The sequence below is a fragment of the Pan troglodytes genome, chromosome 8, assembly GCF_028858775.2.
Source record: "Pan troglodytes isolate AG18354 chromosome 8, NHGRI_mPanTro3-v2.0_pri, whole genome shotgun sequence".
NCBI classification, from domain to species: Eukaryota; Metazoa; Chordata; class Mammalia; order Primates; family Hominidae; genus Pan; species Pan troglodytes.
Genome location: NC_072406.2, coordinates 134,555,257 through 134,573,534, shown reverse-complemented (window position 1 = coordinate 134,573,534; position 18,278 = coordinate 134,555,257). Strand labels below are relative to the sequence as shown.

Here is an 18,278-nt window from a genome sequence, read left to right as displayed (position 1 = left end):
GAGACATCAGTCATCGGATGAATAGTCTTTTAGTCATCTTCTAACCCAAGGAAATTATTTTAGGGAGAAGTAGGGAGAAGGGTTTTCTGCAACCTCATTTTGATTAGAGAGACTAAGGGAACAAGGCCTGTTTCTCCAGCCTTACAGGAAAACCATGAGCATGGACCGTGGCCTCTCCCAAACACCTAACTGCTCCAACAGGAGGATGCGGCTGAGATGCGGAGGGCTCAACGGCTCAGCCCTGGGTCTCAGGACAAACGGACTCCACACTGGCCCCTACAGATGAGCTGTGCAGCTTGTGAGAGTCATGTTCCCATTGGCTCCCTCAGTTTCCCCACCTGTGAAGTGAAGGGTTGAGCTCTAGGGCCTGCCAGGACCCTTCACCCTCAGGTTTCATACTCTGGGATTCTGTCTTCTCTACAAGTCAGTTGGTGGCTTTGGGAAGCCACCAGTGTCTTTACAGGTAAAGTGGTGTCCTTCATCCACAAGATGCATGAAAACAGGGAGTTGATGTGGTCAGAGATGGGTGTGAAAGGTCGGAGCAGAATGATATTTTTCAGAGGACAGAAGGACTATATGTTTGGCCAATGATGAGAATTCCAAGGGAACAGACTGTAAATGACAAGTGTCACAGAATCCCACAGACAGAACGATATCCATGCACATGGTCCTTCCCAGATGCTCTCAAATCCTCACCCTTCCTCCTGTGCCTCCTCTGCTATTATCAGACTTTTCCTACTGGGTTTCATCCGGTGGGGCTAAACCACACTGGGCTATATTTTTCAGAGCCACAAACGCTGGTGGAGAAAGGTCAGACTGGGATCTGAAGAACCTCAGCTCAGGCCATTTCCTGACCAGCAAACATTAAACAGAAAGTCAGCCTGAGAAGAACACAGGATGCAGTCCACCCCAGGAGGAGCGTGTGCTCTCCACGGTGCAGGCAGAGACGGCTGTTTGCTTGGTATAATGATTGGGATGCTGATGTTCTGGACCAAAGCATCTGCCCTTGGACATGATGGTAGTGAACCCTGCATTTGGCCTTCTTGAAACAGAGGGTCAAGTTCAGTCACTTTGGCCAAGAGCTATCATGTCTCAGTAGGACAAGAGAACATGCCCAGAGGAGACCCATGCTTTGACACCCAGGAGGCATTTTACTATTTCCATCCTTCCGGCTTCACTATTCTTGGTGTTGGCTCTATCAGGAGTCCTGGAAGAGTCTGGAATTGCCAACTAGAGGTCCTAATCTCTTACAGCTTCAATGCTTTAGGACTCCTAAAGCACTGAAGCTTTAGGAGTTGACAAAGCTCCTTCATATTCCTTGTATCATTGGACTTCAGTGCTTTAGGATTCCTAGCACTGAAGCATTGGGAGTTGACAAAACTCCTTCATATTCCTTATATCATTGGATTTCAATGCTTTAGGATTCCTAGCATTGAAGCTTTAGGAGTTGACGAAGCTCCTCCATACCCCTTATGCCACTGGACTTTCACAGTATCCTGCTGATGTCTCCTGGGCAGCATCATTGTCCCCCTGTTGTAGATGAGGAAACTGAGGCAGAAGGGAGTCATCCCAAAGGCCCAAATGGGGCTAGGACCCAGGTTTTCTAACTCTAGTGGTTCATCATGGAGACCGCAATTCAGTGTTTCAGAATAGACTCAGGAGACATCAACACTTCTCTTTCAGGAATTGATAGATCAGTAGGCAGAAAATCAGGAAGGATACAGTTGACCTGAACGGCACTATCAATCCACTAGACCTAAGTGACATTTATAGAACACTCCATTCAACAACGACAGAACACACATTCCTCTCAAGCACACAGGGAACACTCACCAAGACAGACCACATTCTAGACCAGAAAATACACCCTAACAAACGTAATAGAATAGAAATCATACAAAATATATTCTCAGCCCACAATGGAATTAAACTAGAAATTAATAACAGAAAGATAGCTGGAAACACCCACCAAATATTTGATGAATAAACAAAACATTTCTAAATAACACTTAAAGAAATCTGAAGAATAGTTTGGGAGTGAAACAGACATGGGCTCAAATCCTGGCTCTGCCTCCTTGCACTGGCTGGCCTTGGACAAGTTACAGCTAACCTCTAGGAGCCTCTTCTGTAGCCTCAGCTAGGAAGCAAGGATAATGCCCTGCCTCTCTGGGTGGCTACAAGGTAAGAACAAAGCAAGGCCCATAACACAATGAGCACAGTGCCCAGCTCCCACAGAGCACCCAGTGGCAGTGGCTCTTTGGGTCACCGTTCTGTTTGGTGACATTTCCCACTGCCCTAACTGTCCTGGAGAATACAATATTCCTGCATAGCTCACTCTGTGCCACAGAAAAGCAGATGTGACCGCTGAACATTGAGGCTTCCCTCCCCTATGTCTAGCTGGCAAGATTGCCCATCTGCCTGGGCAATCCCAACTGTGTCCATCCGTCTCCATCAAGTGGTGACTGCGCTTAGAAAACTGGCACCAAAGAGACAGCTCTTCTTAGTCACAGGATATGAGATGACTCATGTGTTGGAAGATCGGGTAAAATCTTGCCCAAGACTATGTGAGAAGGAATTCTACGGCGAATCTCATCAAACTTTGAGAAAAAAAAACAGCTCATCACAGAGATAGGCCTACCATCTTTATTGCACAACTAATGAAAAAGATGTTCCTGAGGTTTGAAAATATTGCACAAGCCTCTGACTCATTAGGACTGAGGTTGTTCAATTTGGAAATTATCAGAAACTCCAGCCACAACAATATGCCCTCGGAGACTTTTGTGTGCACAAGGAGACATAATTATCCTGTGGCGAGGGACCAGCTGCTGTCACGGGATGCTGCGGAGGATTGTTTTTATGAAACGTGCTTATTCGACAATTTGTCCTGGAATCTAAAATAATAGGGTATCCATGGACTCCCAAATTTGCCTTTTTTTCCTTCCTTAAGATGTGACAAATCTTTCCTTGTGAGGAATTCCCAGTGCATGGAAACCAAACCAAGCATCATTCAAGAAGGTGCCAGGGCTTCTATAAACTGCCATCTCCTGGGTGTCACAAGCTCCAGGGAGAGTTAACGAGATGACATCTGTAAAATCCCAGGCAGTCCAGACATGCAGCTCTTAATTCAAGAGAAGCCACACACTGGTCACATGATATAGGCAACAACTGGGACCTCAGAGGGTGACAGGCAAAGCGACTTTGGATACCTCTGCCCAGAGAACCTTTTCCAACATATTAGATGGCAAATTCCAAGTCAGCTCCCGGACAGAAGTCTCACATCACCCTCCTTCTCTGTGAAGGTTTCCTAACCCACCCACCCACCTCATCCCCAGGGAGACAAGAGTGTCCCAGCACTCCTCCCACACAGCTGACTCCTTTGTCAGTGCCTTGAAGATGATGATGATGATGACGATGACAATGACAACACGCTAATATTGCCTGAGTTCTAGCAATGCATCAGGCACAGTGCTTTGCGTCTCATATAAGGAGGTCCTTCCATTCTGCAATGCCCTAGGAGCTACATATGTATCTGCTATTACTTCTATTATCTTACTGATGGGGAAACTGAGACTTAGAGATGAAGTCACCCAAGAAATGCCACACATCCAGAAAATGGCAATCCGACTTCAGAAGCCCAGCCCTTAAGCTGAGCATCATACTATCTACCACGAGTACCTTGAGATCAGGGGCCACCAGTCCTTACCTCTGAGTCCCCATACCTGATACACTTCTGAGCACACAGTAAGTGTTAAATAAATGCTCTGAATGAATTTAGAAATGGAACTCTCAGCACTGACTCCAAAAACTGAACTCTGCACCTTTCCGGCAGTGATGGACATGCCTCTTCGCAGCCACTTACTTCTGTCCTGAGGCGTGTTGTCCTGGCTAATGTCCCCCTGTGGTTCTAGGCACACGTCACCAAGTAGTGCTGAATCACTCTAACTTCCATGCCACTTCCAGGAGCCTTTTGGGAACACATTCAGAATGGCTACACTTCTCGGTTTCTCTATTAATAGCATTTTTCTTTCCTTTCTTCTTCTTTTTTTAACAGCAGAGAAGGTGGAGAAGGAAAAGATGAAATGACACAAGGGTATCTCACTTCAGATGACCCAAAGGCCTTGGAGCCCCAGGGAAGGAGCAAGGGGTATGAGTCTCGTGGAAGCTCATCTCTTGGAGATGAACATGTCACCCCGTGGTCTCCCGGGGACTTCAGCAGCCAGTACAAAGCTGAAACACAAAGCAACCAGGCTCAAGATGGATCACATCCATTCGATGCCAGCCTTGGCTTTAACCATCAATAATTTAGGAAAAAGAAGTAGCTCATAAGGAAGCCTCCCCAGGCTTTAAATTAGGAATGAGGTGACCACAACCTCCTCAAAGACTTGTTTTCTTAGAAAAATCCCAGACCATTCTGGTTAAAAGGAGCCTCAGAGATCAACTGGCCCAATCCCCTCACTGCCGAGGCTCTGAGAGGTCGAAGGAGCCGTTACCTGGTCAGGTAACACCCCAGGAAGGGCCAGAGCCGCTTGCCCTCAGCCCCTCCGCCCCAGTTGGCCTTCCAAGGAACCCTCAACCACTGCCAAGCTTACTTCTTCTTCAAATTAAGCCTGACCAGAGCTATTTATTCACTTGAAATATAAGCTCATGGAAAGTCTGATTTCTGAATCCAAGGCATGAAACTCATCCAGGATCACACAGCTCCAAACGGAGAATCCACCCCCAAAGCGGAGGCCATCAGGCTTCTGACCACAGTTAGCTCATGGTGCCCGCCACCATCACTTACTCAATGCAGTTATTTTAAGTTCCAATGCAACCCATTTACAGCTCTCTCAGTGGAATGAAGTAACTCAAACACTTGGTTTTTGAGCTTGTTAACTTCCTAATTTTATGAAGCCTTAATATTTTAACTCTTTAGCAAAACCAACAGAGCAATAAAAGAAGGCAGCCGACCAGAGCAGGCAGAGACTCATAAACTGCTCAAAAGACCTCCAAGTTTCCAAGTTTCGGGTGACTAAAAGCTGGAGACTCACAAATGTTTCCACCCACCCTGCCCTAAGATGAAGCTCAGGTCCCTGGCACAATTGTTTTTTAACTGACAAAAGGTGTATTTGAATTGCCAATAGTGGAAATGACTCTCTAGCAAACTGCCCACTTTAACAATGGAAAAATGCAACCCCAGGGAAGCAGTGATTGTATTTTCCCCCATTGTATTGAATATAAGTTACCTGTGGGCAGTGACTTTGTTTTATTCAACCCTGTCTCCCCAGAGCTCAGTACAGGGTCGGCACTCAGCTAGCAATGATTGCTTGTTTGAGGCTCCCATGAAAGAATCACCTAAATAAAGTACATTTTGGCACAGGTGCAGTGGCTCACTCCTGTAATCCCAGCACTTTGGGAGGCCGAGGCGGGCGGATCACGAGGTCAGGAGATGGAGACCATCCTGGCTAACATGGTGAAACCCCGTCTCTACCAAAAAATACAAAAAAATTAGCTGGGCGTGGTGGCGGACGCCTGTAGTCCCAGCTACTCGGGAGGCTAAGGCAGGAGAATGGCATGAACCCGGGAGGTGGAGCTTGCAGTGAGCCGAGATTGCGCCACTGTACTCCAGCCTAGGCGACAGAGCGAGACACTGTCTCAAAAAAAAAAGTAAAATTTACAAACATTCCAGGGCTCCAAGAAGTAAAGCAACCATCTAAGCCCTTGGTTCTTCACCAGGTATGTACATACAGCCTCTGCCTTCAGAGGCTCTGGGGTGAGACCAGGAGCAGGCGATCCTAAAAACCTCCAGGGGTGGAGTTTCTGGGCACCCCTGCAGCTTGCAGACCTCCAAGCTTGTCTGGGCTGCTGCATGGAGTAGGGTGGGCTTTCCTGGAGGATGTACTAGCAGGAGAAATGGATGAGGCTTCTGCTGTTTGGGAAGTCTGTTTCAGGTCTCGTTCCTGGCTTCTTGTCCATGTTTTAGCAGAGGTCCGGAATCCCGGCTGGTCTTTTGGGACATGGGGGAATCTGGAAGGGCTTTCTCTCTTCAAGAGCAGTTTGTCTGGATCTCTGGCTTGGAAACAGCCTTCCTACAGTCCCTCGGCTCTTTTTGCTTTTCTTTAGTGAGGGCTGCACTGACGGCAACTGGAGGCAACCTTGTCTCAGGCTCCTGAGCCTGCAGAGTGAAGGCTGTGATCTGTCCTGTTCCATCTCAAAGCCACAGCCATCTGGAGCCCTGTTTATTTCAGCTATTAGCTGGGGCTTAGCTGGGGTTGGTTTAAAATCTCTGTTGCTCTGTCAACAGCACAGCATGGTGGTTATGAACGAGGCCCTCGATCCAGTTGTGTGGGACCAGCAGTCCTGAGCAAGGCACTGCTCTGTGACTTAGCTGCCCAGCTGTAACCCAGGGAAGACTACAGCACTCACTCATAGGACTGTCAGGAGGATCAAATGAATTAGTATGCACCCGGCATAGAATAAGCACAACATATATGTTAGCCCTCATTATTAGTATCCTATTAGTATTTCAATTCCTTTCTTTTTTGTAATCATCTGACCAGTAGAGCTGGAGATGACAGATCTTTGTTCTCTAGCTGAATTGTATACTTTCCCATCCAAACCCTGCCAGTGCATTCACTTCTGAAATAGGTGATTTGCCTTCATTTCCAGAGCGGTGAGCAGAGATGTTCTCTGAGGTCTATTCAATAAACAGCTTACAGATGAAAGTGCTTTCCTTTGAATGGTGACATGTTCCTCTATCCAAAGATCTACTGTGACCCCAAGTGCTAGTCACCTCCCTGGGGACCCCTGATCTGATGACATTTCTACCTCTCATCCCCTGGCATGCTCTGCCCCAGACAAAGCCTCCTTATAATATTTGAAATCGCAGCACCCGCTCCTGCCTCGAGAGCTCTGTCTCCAGATCCGTGTATGACTTGCTCCAACTCCAGGCCTCTAGTCAAGTGGCACCCCTAGAAAAGGCTCATGTCCATGGTAGCTAAAGTGACTCTCCCGCCAATCTCCCAGCCAGAGCAGGCAGCCAATTCACCTCATTTAACAGTGACGTCAAGTGACCTGCCCGTGGGCACCAGCTGCTGAGTCCTGGAGCCTGGCTTGGACTGAATGAAGTCTGCTGGCTCCCAGGCGCCTGTCCTCGGAAACACCTCCGAAAAGTCAAGGGTGGAGTGTGAGATCCAGAGAGGGGGTGCAGCAAAGCAGTGCCTTCCACTAAGGAAAAACAGAATGGCTGTGTATCGCAAGCACCTCCCGTTTGTCTTCATTCATTCATTTATTCATTCACTAATCCACTCGTACCAAGTACCTCCGATGTGCCAGACAGACAAACATGCAAACGGTTCAGACACCCTACAGAGCTCAATAAATATTTGCAAAAGAAGGAGGGAGGGATAAAAAAAGCATTGTACCCACTCTGTCTCTCCCTCCTTTCAAAGCCACCATGCTTATCCCTCTGTGGCTGTCCCCTCACTGGTACACCGGGGGCCCGCTGTGAGCCCGATGGCCAATGGGGGACCTGTTTTCCTCCACACGGGGACTCAGCCAACTCCAAAACTTGTTAAGCAACTTGCCTCACTAGCAATAAATTAGGCGGCTCGCATGGTGCCAGCAACTCAGGACCCCGTGCGATGAGACCACAAACAGCGAGACCAGTAACAGCTGGCTTGTTTTGGACAAAAACATGCTTTTTCAATGTTGTCGCCTCACACCCAGATTATTGCAGTAGTCTAAACTCTCCACCCTGGATGCATTCCGCACTCCACTGCTAGGTCAGCCCTACACTACACTAGGCTTTGAGTTGCTCCAGTTCAAGAACATCTGCGCACAGGGCACGGGGCACAGCCAGCCTCTTCAGCCCTGGGACTCTGGGCCACCAGCCTGGCTCACTCCTGCTGCCCTCCCAAAACGTTCCCCAGCCACACTGACTATTCACCTCCAAACAAGTCTTAGGCTTTGTGTATGCTGTTCCCAGCTCTGAGGGGGATGCACGTCCAGCCCACCAGGAAATTTACAGCACCTGACCCCTCTCCCACACCCTTGCAGTTAAGTGCTGGGCTGACTCCTCTGAATGAGGCTGTCTGGGTTTAAATTCCAGCTGAGTGACCTTGGGCAAGTTTTTCAACCTTAGTTCCGCTATCTGTAAAACAGGAATGAGAAGCTGGGTGTGGTGGCATCCGCCTGTAGTCCCAGCCACTTGGGAGGCTGAAGCAGGAGAATCATTGAGCCCAGGGGTCGGAGGCTGCAGTGAGCCATGATCACACCACTACACTCCAGCTTGGGCGACAGAGGGAGACCCTGTCTCTTAAGAAAAAAAAAGAGAGAGAGAGGAGCAACTGCCTCCTCGTGAGACCAAATGAGGTCACAGAGGTAACACCCGGCACACAGACTGGGTGCTCAACAGACGTGTGCTATCATCATGCCCCTTCTCGAGTCTGCAGGATCACTTCTCTCCGGGACAACTCTCTACTGCCTGACTAGGCTGAGTTTCCCGAGGGCTGTGCTCCTGTGTTGGTGAAATACACAATCTCGAATTTCACCCAGTTCGGCTCTGGCATCTTCCCGTCCACGTAAGCCAAACTATGCTAAGCCCTAGTTGGTCACACCGAACCATATTCCTATAAAGTAAACTCTAGACCAGTCCCTCTGCACTGTGCTCCCCTATGCCCCTCTCCTGGCACTGCCCGTGTTGAGGAGGCAGCACTGGGGTCCGGCAGCAGCGGCACGGCTGCGCCCAAGCGCACTGCCAAGCCCCGCTGTCTGGTTCCTACAACGCGGGGCTGGCCGCCGCTGAACTCGATATTATTTTTCCACATGGCCTCTGCCTGAAGATGAGGAGCATCTCTCCGGAAGGTCCCGCGAGAGAGTTAGACATTGCTCCATTCCACTCCTTCCCCCATCACCACCATCTCCCCTGCCAGGACAGGTCTTATGTGCGGCTGTAGGAACAGAGGGGTAGACTTCTTCCTCATCACTAACCCGGTCCCTTCTCCGCCTCTGCAGATTTCGTGATCCAAAGCCCGATTCAGCTTATTCAAAAGGAGCCACTTTCATTTTTGTAGGGCTGGCTCAAAACGAGGAAAGCAAGACAGGCAGCAACGCCGCCGAAACGAGAGCGGTGCCAAACCGTTCCCTGCTCGGGGTAGACTTTTTGGAGAAACTCCGGGGCGGGCCGGCAAACACTGTTCCTTTCCAAAAGAGTTACATACAGTTTTCACCGAGCGGTCCCGTGATCAAAGCAGTGAATTTTAAAGGGGACGGAGGAAGTAAATAGAAGAAAAAGCAACCGAAATGACTTCTTGTGGTCCTGAAGCCGCTCTGCGAGGCGCCAATTCCCAGTCCTGAACTTCTCTCCTTCCTTTATGCCCCCATTCCTCTTATTTGTCCTGGGGTCCCCGCGCTGTGTGGTTGCCCTCAGGGCACTCCATGGCCGATCGCCCGGCGTCTCGAGCCCCAGAGTGCAGGCCGGGCGTACCGGCATCGTCTGGGCGCAGAACCGGCCCCGGGCTGGGCGCGAAGCTCGGTTCCGAGGCAGCCCGCGGAAATCCGCCACCCCGGGGCCCACCTGCCTGTCCCCGAGAGTTGCCCTGGCCACCCCACAACGCTTCGCTGCCCCTCAACCTGCCCACCAGTCCCGCAGAAGCAGGTCCGAGCTGGGATGGAGAGAGTGGGGAGCTGCCCAGGAGCGCGGCGGAGTACCTTGGCCGCAGGCTCCGCGCTGCAGGACGATGACCGGCGGCCGGTGCAGCCTCTCGGAGCGGCGGCTGGCGGCGCGCAGCTGGCACAGGTTGGCGTAGGTGTTGGCGTCGCTGCCGCACACCGGCTCGCTGCTGGCGCACACACAGAGGCCGGCCTGCGCGCGCCGCCGCACCGTGGCCGAGGCTGGCACCCCGAAGGGCACCACGCACTGCAGACCCTCGCCGCACGGGCCCTCCTGCAGGCCGCACGCGGCGCCCTCGGGCGCGCCGCACACCTCGCAGCAGCCGCACGCGTCCCGGGCCCGGCCGCTCTCGCAGTGCTCCGGCTGCGGCGGGCAGCGCGCCGGCTCGCAGCGGTCTGGGCACCCGGCGGCCAAAGGCGCCGAGCGGCCGGCCCGGGACAGCTGCGCCGAGGCGGGCGCCGCCAGCAGCAGCAGCAGCAGCGGGAGAAGAGCGGCGCGCGGGATCTGCATGGCGACTCTGGCGGCGGCGGCGGTGGCGGCGGACAGGGCGAGGGCCGGAGAGCGGCGCCGGGGAGAGTGCAGGAGGGCCTCGGGGGCAGCGGGTGCGAGTGCGCGCGGCCGCGCGGCCCAGCCCATTGGCCTCGCAGCGGTGACGAGCCGCCTTGGGGACGGGCACGGCGCCCGGGATGGGGGCTGGCCGGATGGCGGGAGGGCGGGCGGCTGGACCGGGACCGCCCGCGGAGGGGGCAGGGCGGGCGCGCCCGGGCACGGCGGTGCTGGCGGGGCGCGGGCGGGGCAGCGCACAGGCCGGCCCTCTCGCGGGACTCAGTTTCCCCGTCTGCGCGCCCCACATATTCGCCTTCCGCAGGTTCTCTCGCTGAGATTCGCGTCCTTCAAACTAATGGAACTTTGCAAGGGGGCCCTGCGGCGGCTTCGCGTGGGAGCGCCCGGGAAAGTTCCTGCAAATCGCCGGACTGGGGGCCCGCCCGGGAGGCTCGGACTGGGCCGGGCAGGGACTGCAGGGGCCTCTGCGCAGACCCGGGGCGTTGCGGCACCGCGGACCCCGGTCACGCGCTGGTTCTGCCCCCGGTACCCCGCACGCGGGACCCTGACCGCGGGGCCTGTGCGGCCGGACGAAGGCAGCGTCCGCGGAGCTGGCAGAAAGCCCGCGCCCAGACCCACAGTGAAGTGATAAAAGCAGAGAGCAGAAGTAATTCGAATAGAATCCTTCACACGTCTGATTCTTTGAAAAAGTTGTTGTGGGTGGCATGCGTGTCCGTATTCGCAGAGAGCCTAGGAAGCGGCTCGGCAGCTCGTAACTGGCGAGGGTGGAGCGGTCGCGGATGGGAAAGGGGTTTTCCCCTCTTTGGATTTTTCACCAAGTGCGTGATTATTTCAAAACACTTGTTATCAAAAATTTGATTTCCCACTGGAGAATCTTTGGTGCATCCTTTGGGACAGATGCGAGTCCGAGAGTCATCAGGAGGGCTGAGGGCGACCCTGGAGGTGGGTCTGGGTGCCCAGGCAGCACCAGGCCTGTGGGCAGTAGTCCTGGGTCCACACTGAGCAGATGGGCACAGCTCGTGTCCAAGGACCTGAGAGGAGGCCCTTCGCCCAGCCCTCATCCCGAACCCTCAAACCTCCACCCCCACCCTGGGCAGAGGCACCCAGGGTTGGGTGAGCCGGCAGAGCTGACTTTGGGATAGAGTAGCATGGGAGGGGGCCAGGGGCTTGGGGATTTTAATATTCTTCTGTATTTGGGTTGTTCCCTTGTGCACACGTTATTTTTCCAATACAAATAGTTTAAAAAGTAAATTCCAAATACCTTTAAGCCCCCTCAAAGCACCTTCCAAATATGAACCTTGTTAATGCCCAAGGTCCAGAGGGGTCCCCCAGAAAGGCCCAGGAGCCTGGGGCATGGGAAAGCTGTCGGGGTCCCCATGCTGACTCCCTGGACTCCAAGCGATATTCCATAAAGCCAGGGCCTCATGGCTGCGGGAGGGAGGCCTTGACCCAAAATCCATTCAGCCCTGGATACTGGAGAGGCAGAGGCCTCTGCTGATGAGAAGCCCTGAGTTCCTGGCTAGCTGTGGTTAACCACAAAAAATGCGGGGGGGTGATGATTTTCGAAGTCCATCAGCAAAGAAAGACTCCCCACTGCAGTCTTGGGGCAGATGGAATTAAAAGGACACGTGGTGGTGAATAAATTGGTGATAACTTATTTTTATCGAATTCCCTTATTTTACAGAGGAGAAAACTGAGGGCCAGAAAGGGTGACTCCCCTGAGTGTCATGCCACAAGTTGAGTGCTGGAGCCAGGACACCTTCCAAACCGGCTGTGCCTGCCTGCAAGCCCCATCTTCCTCCATCCCCCTGAGCAGCCAGACTGCAGAGGGAATGACCGGACCGAAAACAGTGTGGCTGCAACTTCCCCACTGCTTTGCGGGAGGTGGAGGGAGTTTCTAGGCTCTTTCCCTGTCGGGGAATTAAGTAGCTGGGGATCTCACTGAGTCTCCACCACCCTCTCACCCAGTTTCCACCCCTCCCCCACCACATATACACTCTGCTCCCCCAGTGCCAAATAACTTGCATTTTCTGGAACACACCTGTCTGCTTACGGTCTCTGTGCCTTTCTTTGCCCACATCTCCCCTCTTCTTGAAACACCCCTCCTCCTCTCCAGCGTGGGCTCATGTGACCTAGAGAAGCACGTGGGAGCCCTGTCATCTGGGGGACTTGGGTTCAAATCCCACTTCTGGTCCTTAAGTCTGTGACTCTGGGCCTTTGTTTAGTAACTGGAGGAGTTTCATTAGGAAAATGGCAGTGACCGCATATGTCCCTGGAGTGACTGATGTGCCACCCACAAGCTTCTATTTGGTCACTGCTGGGTCCCATCGTCCCATCTAGCATGCTCCTCTTGCATCCTCGTGCCCCCACTCAGTGCCATTGTCTCTGCCTCTCACCCTCTGTGCTGCTATTCCTGCCCTCATCACCTCCTCCCTAGGGCAGAGGCCCCGTCTTCTTTACCCCTGAATGCCCCAGTGCCAGCACAGCGCTTTGGCAAGTTATTCAGCACTGGGGGAGTAGAGTGTATGTGTGGTGGGGGAGGGGGTGGAGAATGGGTAAGCGGGTGATGGAGACTCAGGGGGACCCCCAGCTACTTAATACCCCTGAGGAAGTGTCGGCTGAAGTGGACCCACTCCTGTGATGGTTCACAGCCTAGAAGAGGCGTCTGTAACCACGGTGACCAGTAAGTGCCAGCCATGGAGCCACGTGGCTGTTCTAGAGCAGGAAGACAGCACTACCCTGAGAGCCATGCTGGTGGCTTCATCAGGAAGGGAGTCAGCAGGGGGAGGACTGGGGGACCAAGTGGTCCCTAAGAAGCAGAATTTGCAATACCCAAGGTTTTAGAAAGAGCAACCTGGCAGGGCCACTGCACAATGAGATCACAGACTCACCTCCCAGCTGTGAGTGCAGCTCACCCCACCTGCTCTGACCCAGGCACCGGTTATGAAGAAGACAAGCAGCTCTACAGAGGGGCCTCAAGAAATCCTTCGAAACAGAAATCAAAGTCTTGCCGGAAGGGTTCTGGGCACCCTGGACTGTCCACATGGGAGGCTGTTGGTGCGTGTGCCTACGTGTGTCCATCAGTGGATGCACGAAGAAGGAAATGGTAAGTCCATTGAAACCTGGCCTCGTGGGCCCATCTCTGACCTTCCCTTAGTCCTAACGTCTCCATATCTGGAGGTAATGCTTTCAACCTGCAAGCGTTGCTCTTTCTCTCTTTTAGATTCTTCCCCATCTGCTGCCATTTATAAAGACGTTTTCTTAAAAGAAGCATTTTTCTTTTGATACATCATGAAAACTCATTTCTCACTCACCAGGCCTTGGCACGGTATTCTAGAGAGGATTTTTCCAGAGAAAAGGGGGCAGTTTTGAAGCCAAACAGACGAGTTCCCCAACATCCTCTCTGCAGCCCTCATTTGCAGCATTGAAGCTTTAGTTTTGAACAGGGCCAAGTCTATTCATGAATAATGAACAATGAAACACCACAGCTGCCAGAGCCTTAATCAGGAAACGAGGCTTCTGAATAGGAATGGAGCAGCCATGTTTGTGCTGCCCAGGAGGACGATTTCCCACTCCAGGCCTCTGTTCTCCCAAATGTACAAAGGACCCAGAATGCTCAGGGGCTCCTATTGCCTTTCCTACGTCACAGGATCTAAGATCTAAGGAGCTATAGTAATAATTTTGGCTCCTCCTATAAGCTTAGCCTATCACTGTACTGCTCAGTAGTTTCCAGGGGCTCTCCATGCCAGTAGAATGAAGTCCAAGCTTCTTACCCTGACTTCCAGCGTCCCCCATGCCCCTCAAGCCAGGTTGTCCTCTAGATCCAGGGTGGTGTAATCCATCCCTACTCACCCATTCTCCCATAGCAACAGAACCCTGGCTGGGGCCATGCCAGCAGGTAAAAGATGACTTCTCAGCTGGTTTCACCCCCTTTCCTCAGAGTGCCAGACCCACTCCCATCCCCTCTGGCCACCCCAGCATCAGAGGTCGTAACCTCCTTTAACAGCAGGTACACCCTGATGACAAACCCACATCAGTTCAGTTAGGTTCGGTTCAGGAAAAATTTCCTGAGCCCCTGCTACAGGGTAGACACTGCTAGACACTGTAAAGCAGTGTCGAATGATCAAGCCCCTGTCCTCAAGAAGCTCAAAGTCTAGAATTTTCTGCAGTGATGGAAATAATCTCTATCTGTGCTGTCCAAGAGGGTAGCCACTAACTACATGTGACCGCCAAGCATTTGAAATGCAGCAAGTGCAAGGATGATCTGAATTTTTATTTAATTTTAGTTAATGCCTATCACCCAGGAGAGAGAAAGGAGGGCAAGAAAACAAAGGCAGGATGACAGGAGGGAATGCAGTGACAGAGAGGAATCCAGATGTTAGGAGAAGATTGGGCTGCATCTCAAGGGTTGAGAAAGATTTCACCAGCTGCACAGAGCAGAAGATGCATCCAGTTGGTGATGACGCGATGAGTCCGCCCAGGTGGGGAAATTCCAGGTTGCACAGTGTGGCTGCAGGTGGGAAGAGAGTCCTGTGGACAGTTGAGGCAGCTGGAGGGAAGGGGACCAGTCTAGGTTGTGAGGGACTCCCTCTGTCCTCCTAAGGATTTTTGGCTTCACATTGACGCTGATGAGAAGCTCCAGTTGGCTTTTAAGGAGATATGTTTTGGCAGAATCACCTTGCTGCAGTGTGGATGATAGACTGAAAAAAAAATAGATTTAGTAATATGCATTTTTAAATAGACACATGATGATATTTTAGGTTGAGGAGCACTTTAAATTAAGTTGAAGATGCAGTTAATGTAACTCAATAAGGTAAGAAGTATAGACATTCCATTCCTTTTGTAACAATTAATTTATTTCTGTATGATCTCTTCAATGTAGACCCCCTCCTTCCAAAATAGGACAAAGGTGAGGAAGTTCAAAATACTTTTGAGAACTTTTTTTTTTTTTTTGAGATAGAGTCTCACTCTGTTGCCCAGGCTGGAGTGCAGTGGTGCGGTCTTGGCTCACTGCAACCTCCACCTCCCAGGTTCTAGCGATTCTCCTGCCTCAGCCTCCCAAGTAGCTGGGATTACAGGTGCTGCCACCATGCCTGGCTAATTTCTGTATTTTTAGTAGAGATGGGGTTTCACCATGTTGACCAGGCTGGTCTGGAACTCCTGACCACAAGTGATTTGCCCACCTTGGCCTCCCAAAGTGCTGGTATACAGCCATGAGCCACCATGCCTGGCCTATTTTTGAGAATTTCTGAAGCACTTTAGAATTACAATACCAGCATTTCTTTTTTTCTTTTTTCTCTTTTCTTTTTTTTTTTTTTTGTTTTTGTTTTTTGTTTTTTAGATAGGGCAGCCTCTCGAGCCAGAGTAGGCTCAGAGACTCCAGCACTAGCATTTCTAATATCAAATCAAAACATTCATGTCTATTAGTTAAATAAAGATACTTAAAAGCCAACCCCAGGCCTGCTGCTGCTCAGTTTCCTTTTAAGCCTTTACATTCTATGTATTTGTTAAGATCTACAATTCAGATCTTTTATTAATTTAGGCGAACCCTTCCCCTAAATCAGTTGCATGAGACCAGCAGTCCATCTTTGCATTAATTGGCTCCTTCCAACATATTTGCTTTAGAAAATTAAAAGCATGGCATGTGATCAAATTTTTCACTCTCCATGGTAAAGTATCAGACAGATACAATTCAAACAGAGCCCCAGGCAGCCACCAAAAGGTCTTGAATGACAGCTTGTCAATTTCTGTCACTCGGGAGCAGCTTGAAAAGCTGAGCGCACTCACATTTAGAACATGCTGCCATTTAGGCAAAATGGTTCAACATTGAATCAAGGACATTATGAGCCAGAATTTTAAATCTGCTTGTAAAAAACAAAAATTAAGAGAGGGAAGGGGTTCAACCTTTGAGTTCTCTCATTTGTCTAATTATATAGTACTACGGCAAGCACAAAGCGCCACAGTTCCGTAAGCATTAGAAAGCATTTACTAAGCTTATTTGGCAACATGGTCTCTAAGCTGCTTGATGTCTAAATTTTAAACCAACGTGACCTGTAAGGCCCAGATTCTTTCTCTACAAACTTGCATTGTTGTTTTCTTACACATACAGCCAAGGCATTTTTTTTAATCCATAAATGAGCAGGAAAAATGAGCATTGGAAAGCAGTGAGAATATTGAAAGAATGGTACAGCTTTCTAAATGACTCCTCTAACAACCCGGACGAGAAGCAGGCTGAGGTTTCCATCTCCTTCAGTAAACCCTAAAGCCAATTCACCGGCTTGCGGGGCCACTCAGATGGCCTTCTATAAGCTTTGGGTTTCTGCTCACCCCATCACTTTCTCAGACCTACTGCGTCTTCTTGTTTCCTTTTTCTGGCATGTAGCAGGTGCATTGGAAGTACTTACTGATAGTCCCAACTCTCCAGCTATTCAACCAGAGGAAGGCTGAATTGCCTAGGCCTCCCTGTGGCCAGTGGTGCTCAAACCTGAGCATGCATCAGAAGCACCTGAAGGCTGGTTAAAATGCAAGCTGCAGGGCACCACTCCAGAATTTCTGATTCAATAGGTCTGGGGTAAGGCCTGATCATCTGCATTTCTTACCAGTGTCAGGTGGTGCTGAGGCTGCTGGAACCTCCTCTGGGTTCCAGCAGGAGAGAAGAAGGCTGGTAAGCAGAGCTCAGTGTGGATTTTAGCAGCTGGGATCACGGAGTGTGATAAAGACAGTTTGCTCCTCTGCTTGTCACTGGCTCCTTCTCCACCAACTCCAGGGTCCAGCACAGACTCTCGCAGAGTGGAAATGAAGGACACAGGAACCACCGAGGAGGACAGACTTGCCATCTCAGGCCCTCCTTTCCCCTCCGCCTCAGTTACCATCGGTCCTGGGTGTAGGCGCAGCATGTAGGGTACAGGGACATAATGTGGTGACAAAGGTGCTGTCCCCTTGCCAAGCCAGCTGCCATCTCACTCAGCCAGGAGCATTGTCTTTTCCCGTCACACAAAAATGCCCCCAGGAGTCAGGGCGCCCTGATGACTCCACCCTGAATTGTTGGGTGGTCTCAGGGAGGGTCCACCCCTCAGTCCTGCTCTGCCACAGGAGGCAACAGAGGTCCCTAGTATCCATTGAAATCATCTGTGAAGCTTTTAAAAAATGCAGAGACCCAGGGATTTGAAAAAAAAAAGCCTTGATTGTAGATCATAGTATTGAATCAATGTTGATTTTCCAATTTTGATCATGTTACTGTGGTATGAGAAAATTTTTTTTAAGAAAAACACACTGAAATATTTAGAAATACAGGACGTGCAACTTAAAGCCTGCAACTTAAATGTTTTAAATGTTTCACATGCTTTAAATGTTTCCAAGAACTAGAATGATGTAGCAAGGGTGGTAAGCATTCGGGAAATCTGAGATAAGGGTCAATGAGAGTTTTGGGGGTTTTGGGTTTTTTGGGATTTTTTGGTTTTTTTGTTTGTTTGTTTTACTATTTTTCAACTTTTCTCTAAACCTAAAATTATTTCAAAATAAAAAACTTTTTTTTTTTTGAGATGGGGTCTCATTCTGTTGTCCAGGCTGGTGTGCAGTGGTATGAGCACAGCTTACTGTGGCCTCAACATCCTCGGGCTAAGGTGATCCTCCTACCTCAGCCACCTGAGTAGCTGGGACTACAGCTACAGACCACGCCCAGCTATTTTTTATATTTTTTGTAGAGACCAGGTTTTGCCATGTTGCCAGGCTGGTATCGAACTCCAAGCTCAAGCAATCTACCTGCAAAAGTGCTAGGATTACAGGCATAATCCTAGCCCAGGCCCCCCAGCCTTTTTTTTTTTCTGAGACAGGGTCTCACTTTGTCACCCAGGCTGGAATCCAGTGGCATGATCATGGCTCACTGCAGCCTCATACGCCTGGGCTCAGGTGATCCTCCCACCTCAGCCTCCCAAGTAGCTGGGACCACAGGTGTGCAGCACCACGCCTGGCTAATTTACTTTTTTTTTTTTTTTGGAGATGGGGTCTTACTATGTTGCCCAGGCAGGTCTTGAAGTCCTGGGCTCAAGTGATCCTCCTGCCT

The 18,278-nt window shown here is 50.8% G+C and overlaps 2 protein-coding genes across 2 annotated transcripts in view; both read right to left on the bottom strand.

Annotated features, from left to right (window-relative positions):
* Window positions 1-10,350, bottom strand: part of HTRA1 (HtrA serine peptidase 1) — a 53,311-nt gene extending 42,961 nt beyond the window's left edge. The window contains exon 1 of the mRNA XM_016919545.3: window positions 9,691-10,350. Coding sequence (XP_016775034.1) covers window positions 9,691-10,288 — 598 coding nt within the window. The 5' untranslated portion in view covers window positions 10,289-10,350. The remainder of the gene's footprint in view (window positions 1-9,690) is intronic.
* Window positions 10,351-14,468: 4,118 nt separating this feature from the next.
* ARMS2 (age-related maculopathy susceptibility 2) lies at window positions 14,469-17,197 on the bottom strand. Its single transcript, XM_016919544.4, has 2 exons — window positions 16,816-17,197; window positions 14,469-14,916 (listed from the first exon to the last, which is right to left on the bottom strand). The coding sequence occupies exons 1-2, from the start codon at window positions 17,110-17,112 to the stop codon at window positions 14,890-14,892; spliced, it is 324 nt and encodes a 107-aa protein (XP_016775033.1). The 5' UTR covers window positions 17,113-17,197; the 3' UTR covers window positions 14,469-14,889.
* Between the last annotated feature and the right edge of the window lie 1,081 nt (window positions 17,198-18,278).